Source organism: Chaetura pelagica, unplaced genomic scaffold (assembly GCF_000747805.2).
Source record: "Chaetura pelagica isolate M959 unplaced genomic scaffold, ChaPel_1.0 scaffold82, whole genome shotgun sequence".
In the NCBI taxonomy this organism is placed as follows: Eukaryota; Metazoa; Chordata; class Aves; order Apodiformes; family Apodidae; genus Chaetura; species Chaetura pelagica.
The window spans coordinates 3140965-3153164 of record NW_009952990.1 but is presented as its reverse complement, the minus strand read 5'-3'; the positions used below and the strand labels follow the sequence as shown (position 1 = coordinate 3153164).

The 12200-nt window shown below is 41.0% G+C and overlaps 2 protein-coding genes across 2 annotated transcripts in view; one reads left to right on the top strand and one right to left on the bottom strand.

Moving 5' to 3' along the window:
• The window catches only part of LOC104387729 (dynein heavy chain 5, axonemal-like), a 139214-nt gene extending 136493 nt beyond the window's left edge, over window positions 1-2721 (bottom strand). Inside the window, 1 exon segment of the mRNA XM_009996513.1 lies at window positions 2609-2721. Within this exon segment, the coding sequence (XP_009994815.1) occupies window positions 2609-2721 (113 nt within the window).
• Window positions 2722-3057: 336 nt separating this feature from the next.
• TMPRSS15 (transmembrane protease, serine 15) overlaps window positions 3058-12200 on the top strand; it is a 129961-nt gene continuing 120818 nt past the window's right edge. The window contains exon 1 of the mRNA XM_009996512.1: window positions 3058-3312. Within this exon, the coding sequence (XP_009994814.1) occupies window positions 3058-3312 (255 nt within the window). The remainder of the gene's footprint in view (window positions 3313-12200) is intronic.

Sequence of the window (12200 nt, the reverse complement as noted above, 5' to 3'; positions counted from 1 at the left end):
CACTCGGACATTATCCTGGGCTGCTGTATCAATAGAAGCATGGCTGCTAGATTTAGGGAAGTGATTATTTCCCTATACAGTTCTTATTAAATCAAATTGGTATTGCTGAGTCCAGTTTTGCCTTCACCCTCTCCCCTCCTCACCCACACAGCATAAGACAAGAATCAACAAACCGGAGCAAGGTCAGGCCAGGGAAACCAAGCTGGTCAGGGCTGAAGCACTTGCTGTGTGAAGTGCATCTGAGGAGCCAGAACTTGCTTGCCCTGCATATGTGTGTGAGTGTGCATGTGAGAATGTAATTTAACAGCTGCCTGCCCGTTTCAAGGTCATGATGGGAGTGCATGGTGGGAGGATGAAGGGCATAAACTGAAACAGGGAAGATTCAGAGTGGATGTAAGTAGAAAACTTTTTCCCATGAGAACAAACACTGGAGCAGAGGTGCCATTTCCTTCAGTGGAGACTTTCAAGACAGCTTGACAAGGCTCACAGTAATCTTGTCTGAATTCAGAAGCTGCCTGGCCTTGGACCAGAAGGACAGAAGACAGACCTAAGAGATTCCTTCCAACCTAAATTGTTCTCTTTGTGTGTTGTTTGAAAACAGTAGTCACATACAAACTACTACAATAGTTACCGGTAGATTGTTGCATTAACATATTTTTCCTTCTGCCTTACTTCTCACTCAATTAGATAAACATAGTACCAGGGGATTGTTGATTCTTTAGCTACTGACTTTCTAAAGCCACAAAATTAACTATGTAGAATGACATTTTCATTACTCTATTTTGTCATCTTTGTTCTGATATTGCAGATACTGATATATTCATGATAAATCTTTAGAGAATCTTAACAATTCTCCCCTTTTACAGGCAGTGGTTCAGAAGCAGCAAAGTCAGGCTTTTTTCTTGGTTTGGTTTATTTTTTTTACAAGTGTAACTGACTTTGTTGTGATTTAGAACCACCAAAATCAATGGAATTATCTTATGCTCTTTTTCTGAGACACCTGAAGTGTATGGAACCATGGTGATGAATTGAAAGATACCTACAGAGAAAACTCTACAAACAGGATTTTTTTTTTAAGATTTCTGTACATGTTAAAAATTTTGTGACCTCCTAAAGGGATCCCAAAAGCACTGGAAACTTCATGTAATGCTTTTGAATTTTTTCTTGACTTTTCTACTTCAGACATGGTTGATTGCTCGAATTGAATATGGAATGTTTTACCTTGATATTTCATCTTTTATCTTCACAGTATTACAGAGCACTTCATAAGGCTGTAAATTAAATATAGATAGTACAATGAAAGTGTAAGTAAATGTATCAGCAGCTGTGCACTCAGCCATGGTTTATGCTCTGCTATGCATTTTGGAATTTCTGTTGTTAAATGGAATGCTAGCAGGGATTCCTAAATCATGCTTTAACCTTTGAGAAGCTGTCTTCATACTACCACCTCAACAGATCATATTTTAAAGACAGGCAGAAGCTGTCTTATTCCAAATCTACCCTTATAATGTAAATTATTGCACTGTAAAACTCTCTAAGTCTTAGTGAATGAGATGCATATCCAGCTGTCCATCAGACTGGATGGAAATTTTAAAAAAACATTCTCCCTGTTAACACAAGCAGGAAAATTAGAAGTTTCTATTGTTTTCAGTGAAACCATTCTGCCCTCAAAGTGAAAAAAAAAAAAAAAAATCCTCTCTTTTTTTTTAATCAGCTGACTCACTCTGTGGAGGTCTTTTTTTCTTCATAGAGAGTGAAAGCAGAAAAACTAGCTTCTAACTTAATGCTTTAATTTAATTGGGATAAATCTGGTCTAGAGATAATGATTGACTAGACTGCTGCTTTAACCTGACCTACTTCCATTATATTCTAAGCTCAAGAGAAACATTGCTTTTATTAATTAATCCTCAGGGATAGCAGTGGGCATTCAGTTTTGATTTATGACACAATTTAGAGCAGCTTCTGGAAGCTCTAAAGACTGCTAATGAAAATTTTTGTTTATAGGCACTGTGACCTAGTCATATCCTCTCTTGCACCTCATATGGTTGTGGTGCTGTTGCACCCATTACAGACTAGAGAAGATGTCTGTAGTGAACAGCCTGGATGGCTTTTCTGGTCTCTCTTATCATCCACTTCATTGCTACTGCTGAGGTCACCCTGTCACATAATCCTGAGAACCTAGCAGATCCCTCCTTCCTCACTTCCTGGACCTCCTATGGCTGTCTCTAGGACCCAGGCTCAGTCCCTGGTCTCTCCAATAGCAAGACTGAGCACAAATTCCCAACAGGGAGTTTGAGCTACATACAATATACAATATTCATACATACACGGATGCCACACAAATAAGATACAAAGACCACTCACAGCAATGGTGAAAGTATCAGTTGTCTCCTCATGCTCCCCTTTCTGACTGGTCAGAATGGATTACTGCTATTAAAAGTAAGTATGTACATGCATATATGCAGAAATGGGATCTCTCCAGCAGCAGGGCTCAGGCAGACAGTCTATTACTGACCCCTGGACCCCAGTCTCTCCAGTTGCTGGCACCTAGACATACAAACCCTTGTTGGCACAGCCCCACTGAAGTTCCTGGTACAGAAAGACCCACCCGACCCCTCCCTCACACACGCACACAAAGGTCAGGACTCCCCTAGTCCCACTATCCGATTGCCTGTGCCTCTGCCCGTGGTGTACACAGGTGTTCCCACAGCTCGGAGCCATCGTTTCAAGACCCATCTATCCCCTTGTCTCCCAGACCACTCTACTTGCCTGTCAGCTCACCTGGCTTTGCTAACCCCGACACATGCACTTACACGCCCACACTTACTCCACTTACTGACACCCACAGACCTCACAGACACGCGGCCGTGAGGAGAGGGAGCAGGGGCAGTGGCTGCGGCGGGTGCTCTGCCTTAGCGGCAAACTGCACCCATTCAAGACGTACAGGGAAGCCAGGGCAGCCCGCGGGAGAGCAGAGCGACCCAGGAGGGTTCAGAGCTCCTTCCAGAGAGTGTGACATGCAGGGGCAGCGCTGGGACAGCCACGTGGCCTTGGGACATGGTGCACATGGAGGCTCCTCAGGGCGCGAGGAGCACAAACAGGGAGGGAGGAGGCGTTTGGAGGGCTCACCAGGCGGGGCAGTGGGAGTTGGTCTGTGCTCCTTCCAAAGCCCCGGGTAACAACCAGGGTGGTACCCAGGCTGGTCTGGCTCAAGGGCAGGCAGCTCTCCAGGTGATGGGCTGCGTGGAGCGTCTGAGTCTGTCACTCTTACAGGGTGACAGTAAAGACAACATCTGTGTGCGCTGCAACCAGGTAAATGATTTATTCAGCCTGGTTGCTGAGCTTGAGCAGGAAGTATAGAGGTTAAGCACCATATGAGAATGTGAAAGGGAAATAGACTGGTGGAGCTGCACCCTGCCATCCTTAGGGAAAAGGCAGCAGGTGGTAGCATTACAAGAGGTAGAAGATCCCCAGCCCTCTGGTTACCAGGAGGAAGGACTAGAACCAGGAGAGGACAGGGGGAATGGAAGCAGGTCTCTGCTAGGAGTAGCAGAAGAGTTCTCACCAGACCCTCCCCACATTTCCAGGTGCCTCTACAGAACAGATACAGTGCTCTGAAGATATGATGCTGAAGAAGCCCCATCCAGGGAGCTGCTGAAGCAGACAGCTCGATTCAATAGGACTGCTGTTAAGAAGTTGCCAAAACAACCAGCTCCTCAGATAAGACTGCTTCTGAGAAGAGCAAGAGGAGGGTGATAGTGATAGGTGATACCATTCTGAGGGGAGCTATCCTGAGGAGAAGAACTTGAGGGTGGTAGCTGATGAGAAGTTCAACGTGAGCCGCCAGTGTGCGCTGGAGCCCAGAGAGCAACTGCATCCTGGGCTGCATCAAAAGAAGTGGGGCCAGCAGGGCCAGAGAGGTGATTCTGCCCCTCTGCGCTGGTGAGACCCCACCTGGAATACTGTGTACAGCTCTGTTACCCTCAGCACAAGAAAGATACAGACCTGTTGGAGAGGGTCCAGAGAAGGGCCACCAAGATGATCAAAGGCCTGGAGCACCTCTGCTATGAAGACAGGCTGAGAGAGTTGGGGCTGTTCAGCCTAGAGAAGAGGAGGCTCCAAGGAGACCTTACAGAGGCCTTCTAGTACTTGAAGGGGCCTACAGGAAAGCTGGGGAGGGGCTTTTCATCAGAGAAGATGGTGATAGGACAAGGAGAAATGGTTTTAAACTGAGAGAGGGGAGATTTAGGTTAGATATTAGGAAGAACTTCACTATAAGGGTGGTGAAGAACTAGAATGGGTTCCCCAGGGAGGTTATTGATGCCCTGTCCCTGGAGGTTTTTAAGGCCAGGTTGGACGAGGTTTTGTGCAACCTGGTCTAGTGGTAGGGTTCTCTGCTCATGGCAGGGGGGTTGGAACTTGATGATGTTTGAGGTCCCTTCCAACCTTAATGATTCTATGATTCTACATGAAGCAGAGTTCCCCTCACTGAAAAATAGTTGAAGGTGGAGTTAAATAAGGAAATAGTATAGACTGTGGTGATCAGGTGCAGGGCATATCTAGACAAGCATACTAACTAGAAAACCTTTCACACACAACTGCACTTTTTATTCCTTACCTTCTGTTTTGCTGTGCTTATACCTCCTCAAATCACCTAAGTTCATTCTTTTCCCCACTTTGTATCCTCCCATAAATTATGTGTAATCCCAAAATACTCTTCTCCTGCATCCCATAGGGTTGATAAGTCCAGACAAGGTGTTTTTTCCTCTAGAATCTACAATTTGTGTTTACACCTGCTTTTGTTCCTCTGTGTTTTTCCAGGTTTGTAGTGAGGGGACTTCAATGAGCTGCTCTCATGTCCTGTGATGTGCCTGGGAGTGGCTGAGGCAGGTTATGAATCAATTTACTCCTCCTGCTCTGTTGGTCTTCTGTGCAGATGGGTTTCCTGTCACTGAACCTGAACTAACCTCACAATGCAGTACTTGCCAGATAGGAATTCCAAATATTGTGTTCCATTGACAAGTATGTGTTATGAAGCAGTAAGACACTTAACTGTATTCATTTTGCTGACTCTGAAAATCAGAAGTTTTCAAAAATTGATTAACTAGTTTTGTGGGAAATAGAAAATATTGATTTTTAAATAAGTGGGATTTTGCTGATTTCCCTTGAGAGTGTTCATGTCTTCCATCAATACGTATTTCCACTACAATAGTCTGAACACTATCAGTACTTGTTGCTAAAAGTATTATTAAGAAAGCAATATTTTTGAGCAAAATATACTTGCATTTAAAAATATGTTGTCAGTGTCATTGAAAGCATGCAAGGAAATGCTGTTCCCTGGAGATGAATAAAAGGAAAAAAAATGTATAGACAAAACCTGAATTTTTCACTCTTAAAGTCCTGTGTCATGCATAGTTTATAGATGCACTTGAATGACTTCAGAGGTCAGATGGTGTCACATGTCACCCACAGAAGAATAACTAGCTGACTGTACTTCATGTTATTTTATTTTATCTCTGTATTATCGAATAATGAGAGTTTTCCATTTACCTTTACATTAAAAAAAAATATTCTTTGAATATTTTTTGAATGTGCAAGATAGTTGAACAATACATCACCTATACATTTTATTTAAAAGCAGTATTTCTCTCAAATAAGTATGCCATTTTCATCTTTTGACTTTCTTCAGGCTTCCTAGATTTATTCAAAATCTATACTACATCAAAGTCATTCCTACCTGTTTTCTAACTAGCTTTCACTAGCCAAAAAAATCAAGATGCAGACCACAGTTGAACATCCAAAGGGTGGCAATGGAAATAACTGGTAGCCTTTGTTCTAGCCCTCTTTGTCTGAAGGACAATTATATGATAATTCATGCTGATTTTTATGTGGTATTTATTTTCCACTGCACATATAAGCATTCAAGGGAGCAGAAAGCTTTATTTTTAAATCATACAGAAACAAGATGTGAATTAAGTCTTGTCTAAAACTCAGATGTATGTTATGCAGATTAATAACCCATATCTACAATATGTGTGGTTTAGCTCATAACTATGTAAATTTTAGCTAACATATGGATCTGCTATGTGCTAAATTTACTACACATAGTCGTCTCCATTTACTGGTCAGGGTAAAACAGAACAGAGAAGAGAATTGCCCTGTTACACTCCTCTACCTTCCCAGGGGAAGATAAACAAGGAATAAGGAAGACAGATACCAAGGTTGGAAGTTAAAACTAGAACAAGTTTAACAGAACAGGGAAGCGATAGTATTAACACATGGCATAATAATGAAAAATATAAAAATATATACAAAATCCTATTTCAGTAGTTGCTGATGTGTCAAAAAGTCCCCTGTGGCAGAGCTGACTCAGGGAAAGGGGCCAGGGTTCTTCCCAGCAACTGATGAAGTCAGATCCTGCAGAGCACTTGGGAGCCACAGACAAAGAGCACAAGCCTCTCTCCAAGATGACTGCCAGGTGAACAAAGGGAGATTAGAAGGAGCACACTTTTCTACCCCTCTGGCTTTTACAGGGTATGGTAGGAAATGGGAGAGAGTATTGAATGCTCTCTGTTCTGCCCCATGGATACCTCAAAGTCCTAAACAACATGCCTTCACTAGGTCCTCATATGAATACCATAAAATTAGCCTGTGCCCACTCAAACCGTAACAACGGTCGAGTTAAGAGACTGATTTTTCAATTGAGTACTCACCACAGTAATTATTAACAGCACATGAAGTCACTGGAAAACATCTCATGAGGGAGTTTACGAAGACTCAAGGATGCATGCTGCCTTATTTATTTTTACTCTTACAAGATATTACATTAAGTTATGTTTTCTATACACAGTTGTTTTGTATGTTTATGAGACACCCAACTGTATCTTACCCATAAAGTTTCATGTGAAAGTTTAAACAACCTATAATACTAATACTATATTGAATACAAGATTAACTAAGGAACATCTGCTTTTATTTCTTTTCCCTGCAGTCCTCATTGGTTAATCTTTATTTTAGCCACAAAAGTAAATTATTAATTTCCTCAGTAACTTTAAGGCCATCCAGGTAACTCTATCAAAACTCTCAGTGCCTATCTGACAACTTAAGTAAGTAGATTAAGACCAGCTTTCGACCCACTATTTTGCCACTGTCATAGGGTGGACTCAGGAGGGAACTTGGTAACTGAATCCACACAGGCAAAGAATGAGAGAAAAAAATTTCCAAGGAATACCAAAAGAAGACTGCAGGTGAATAAACCTTCCACATTCCTCCATGTGATTTAGATCCATGTGGCTACCGTGATGGTAGCTGTTCAGCTCGGAAAAATGATAAATAAAATACTTTCAAGTGAAAGCATACCTAGCAGAGTAAAATTGCGTTTAATAAGACTTTTTAAAAAGCAGAATGTTTTTATAACTCTGTAGCTAAGAGAGTCATGGATTTTTTGGTGTAGAGCATTTTGCTGTACAGAGTGTCCTGGTTTGAGCCAGGATGAAGCCAGTTTTCCTTTTAATGATTTATTTTTTTTCCTTCAGTAAGCTTTCTTTTAACTAGCAACTGTGTGTTCTAGCTAGGGCTGATAAGACACTGGAATGTTTTTGTAACTGCTGGGTCTTCAAGGTCGCAACTTCGCTCTGCCGGCTCAGACACTATGGGGAGATCTGTGACCCCCCCCCGTAGGAGGCTGAGTTAGACAGCAAAATGGGCCAGAGATATTCCATTCCATGTATCTACGGAAGCTCAGAGGAAGGTCAGAGATCACAGAAGACAACTTCCTTCCTTCTTCTTTCCTTCTCTTCTGTCCATGGCCGGCGTCCAAGGAGGACTCCGTCCATCCATCACCGTTGACCCTTAGGCCTGAGCTTTCCTGACCCTCTTCACTCTGTGCTTTCTCCAGCAGCATCTCCAGGATTCCTCGGGACTGTCTTAATCCCAGGGGAGTGCTGTGGGAGTTGCTGGGGGTGGGGAGAGGCAAGAGGCTTTTGACCATACCTGGACATATTTGCATATAATTGTATTTATTTTCTTTTATCATTACTGTTTAATTAGAGCTGTGTAGTTTAGTTTTCAATCCAGCGAAGTCTCTCTCTCCTTCCCTACCTTGGTGGGAAGGGGGAGGGGATTGAGAGCTTTGTTGTCGGACCTGAGTCAAACGGTGACACAGAGCATATCTCTGCTTACATCTAATAGTTGCAGTTTGTGCAGACAGCTGTGTGCAAACCACTCCCATTGGATCCCATTCATTCTTCTTTCGCTGCCAGGAAGAGCTACAGCTGTGGTTTTACCTCTGGTTTGGTCTGTACAAGACCCATCACCTAAAGGGGTAGAACACACCTGTCCTCATGTCACAGGCTTAATTTTTGAAGCCAAGATTTTGACAAGGATCTAATAGAAACTGGAAATTTATATAGGTATTCAGGCTATCACTTAATTTCAATATTTAAGAGGGAAGGTTAATCTGTGTTTCCCACAGGGGTTGCATACAGACTTCTGAAGCACTTGAGCTACTCTCAGCATCATACCCAGGATACAGGGTTCAATGAATGATTTTGATGCAGGATAGCAATTACATATTCCTATCTCTTCCTTAACAAACCAAAATGGCTCACTGTGACACTTACAATGAGTGAGACTCACTGCTAGATTATTCTCTGGTCTGAAAGTATCCTATATAATTTATGAGATTCCTACAGGGCAACAATTAAGCACCGTTTTCACATGTGGAGAGTGCAGAACCATGACAGAAAGGCTTGAGGGACTTTCTCTAAGGGAAGTACCTTCAGTCTTTAGGCTGGCCAGAAGCTTTTCTGCAACCACAGAAGTGACTGGATGAAGAAGAAACAGAAAATGTATTCTTTAGCTGTAAGAAATGACAACTTCCAGACCTGAAAATTGCATTAAAAAAAAAAAAATTAATAAAAATGTGTTAGAACATTATCAAACACTTTTGTTAATTAAAATCACAGTGAGTCCTGCATTTAGAGCTGCACATTTGAAAGTTAATAGCGCTCCGTCCTTAAAGAGGAAGAATTTAGAACAGGTGCAGCATTATGGTCTTTAAAATGTTATTATGGAAACATGAATAATGTCATTCAGAAGGTTAGCCATCTGCTTTCTGAATATCTGTCACTGATGCAGAAGTAGCAATGTAAAAGCGATAGACCAGAGTGTTTCTGCAATGAATTTAACAGAAAACTTGTGGGTTTTGTGGAGAAAAATATGTTCCATTTTCAATTTGCTTTTAATAATCATATGTAGAGTATGTGTTTTGTAAAGATGATAAAGATGACTATAGTGCAATGCATTTTACTTCTGTAGTTTGTATCATATTTTATGAGTTTTAGCACATACTTCCATGAAAGATTAAGAATAAAAATCAGAATTTTTGTGATTTAGGATTATTTTCCTGAAATATATTGACAAAAGATAAAATATTAGAAAGACTGTAGTTTAAATGTCAAATACTAACTACAGATAGCATACTTCTAGAGTATGACCTATGACATAAGTTAACATCTGAGACTTGAGACAATTGTTATCTGACAAAGAAGGGAAATGTGAGAGGGCTAGTTAACTTCAAAAAGCATCAGTTGATCAGCTGGAGTCAGCATTTACAGAAGCACTGTTATGAAAGCTTTTTGAGAATGACAGAAATATCTCCTCTTAGTGTTGTGAATAACAAGTAAATCTGTCTTTACAGGCACAAAACATTTTCATTATGGCACAGAGAACAAAACCTTCCTGGAAACTGACAGGAAATAATGAAAACTAAATAACTGTTTAGAGACCTACAGCAGAAAAATGTGTTTTAACAAGGTCAGGACAGAATTAATATTATGCAGTAAACACCAAAACAAAAAACTGCAGATGGGCCATTCAGTAAGTTTAAAGTTTGGCTCATTTCTCAGTTCATTTTCCTGATAGAAGTTGGTAATGATTATATTGCACAGTAACTATTCACAGGTTTACAAGAAACCTATCCATAATTGCCATGCTGTCTATAGAAGTAAAACAGTTGAAGACAGAAGAACAAATAAATAAAATTTTCTTCAAGGTGCTAATTGAGTGAATCTCTGTTGTCCTACCTCCCCACTACGTTTATGTAAAAGGCTGTTAGTAAAAATACAGCTGTTACCATTATGTGCTGAATCTTAAATCATGCCAAATATTCATTGCCAGACTCTATTAGGTTTTGACCAATACAACAGAAATACAAGCTTGTGTCCATGCAGGATCAAATGCACACTGTTAGGACAGGGAATACAGTGCTGTGAACTGTGTAGTCCTTTTAATATTTCTTTCTATTTCAAATGTAGAATTATAAAATTTAGAAACCCTTTATGACCCTACTCAAGGATCATTCTGACACCAGTAATGAAAATTATGTGTAATGGGTCATATGTATTTATATATATGTATATGTACACGCATGAAGCACTTAAGGATACCAAGTATTTGTCTGATGGGTCATATTTCTTAATTTCACGGTACTTTTGGTTTTTTTTCAGGCCCATTTATATGTCTGTAAGTAGCACAAATCAACTGCCTGCATGTGAGATAAACTATCCTTATTTACAATAAAATATGTATATTTGCTTTTCAGATATTTTTTTTTTCTTTCCACAGAAATTCTTAGTGGAGGTTGTATTGGTTTTATGTGCTAAGATTTTGGCAACCAGAAGGCTGCTGGAGTGTCATCTGTGAGAAGGCATCAGAAGCTGCCCCCATGCCAGACACAGTTTCAGGCAGCTCCAAGACAGAACTGTCACTGGCCAAAGCTGAGACCATCAGTAACACCAGTAGTGCCTTGATGATAATATATTTAAGAGAGGGTAAAAAATGCTGCATTAACAGCAGCTGAGACAAAGGAGTGACAAAATGTCAGAGAAACAACTCTGCAGACACCAAGATCAGTGAAGAAGGAGTGAAGCAGATATGCAGCCTGCAGCCTGTGGAGAAGACCATGGTGAAGTAGGCTTTCCCCCTGCAGCCCATGGAGGTTAATGGTGGAACAGATAACCACCTGCAGCCTTTGGAGGACCCCAAACTAGAGCAGGTAAATATGCTCTGAAAGTGGCTGTAGCCAGAGGAGAGCTCATACTGGAACAGGCTCCTGGAAGTGATTGTGGCCCATGGAGAGGAACCCACGAAGAAGAAAGTTTTCTGGCAAGAACTGAGTCATGTGGGGGGCCCACACTGGAGTGGTCTGTTCCTGAAGGGCTATAATCTGTAGAAAGGACACACATACTAACAGTTCATTAAGAACTGCAGCCTGTGGAAAGAAATCATGTTGGAGAAGCTAATGAAGGACTGTCTCCTGTGGAAGAGATTCCACGCTGGAGCAGAAGACTAGTGTGAGGAGGAAAAAGCGACAGTTTAAGCATTAAAGGTTGACCACTGTAACCAATACTGAATCCCCCTGCACCACTCAGGATTTAGAAGTGGCGCAGAACCTGAGAAGAAGGGAGGAGTGCGAGAAGGTGGTTTTAATTTTGTTCTTAATTCTCACTACCCTACTCTCTTAAATTGGCAGTACATTAAATTAATTTCCCCAGTTTGAATCTGTTTTGCCCATGACAGTAATTTGTAAATGATCTCCTTCTCTCAACCAAAGAGCTTTTAATTTAATCTTGTCTCCCTGTCCAGTTGAGGAAGGGGAGTGAAAGAACATCTTGGTGGTGACCTGATGGCCAGCCAACACCAACCCAGGTTTTAAAGTATTATTCTGCACAGTCATATTGAGTTATTTGTTTTTATCTTGGGTGATCTAGAATACTTGACTGTCAGTTTAGGGTGATTATCAGAATTTCTGTCAGAAATAGGATTTAAATCACAGAACAGTAGGGAGTCTCTTTCCTTCCTGGGAAAGAAATTGAAACACAGTAAATCAGGTTATTCTTAAATAAGATGAAATAAATCACAGCCCAGTTTTCTCCATTCCACAAAAAGTAGCACTGTACAGTTTCTTGCAAAATTACACATTTTGTTAGTTTGTGAGTATTTCAGTGAGACTTATTTTTATTTCTCTTAAAAATTCTGAAAGGTAAAGGCCCAGTCCTAGGTTTCTAAAACACCTTAAATTGTGGGCTGGGTCCATCTAATTGTTGATTATGCTTGAAGATGTTGGTCTAAGGTATACTTTCACCACTACAAGACCAGCTGAAGAGGTTTTTCACTTCCTAGTTTTCCCCTTCCTGCTG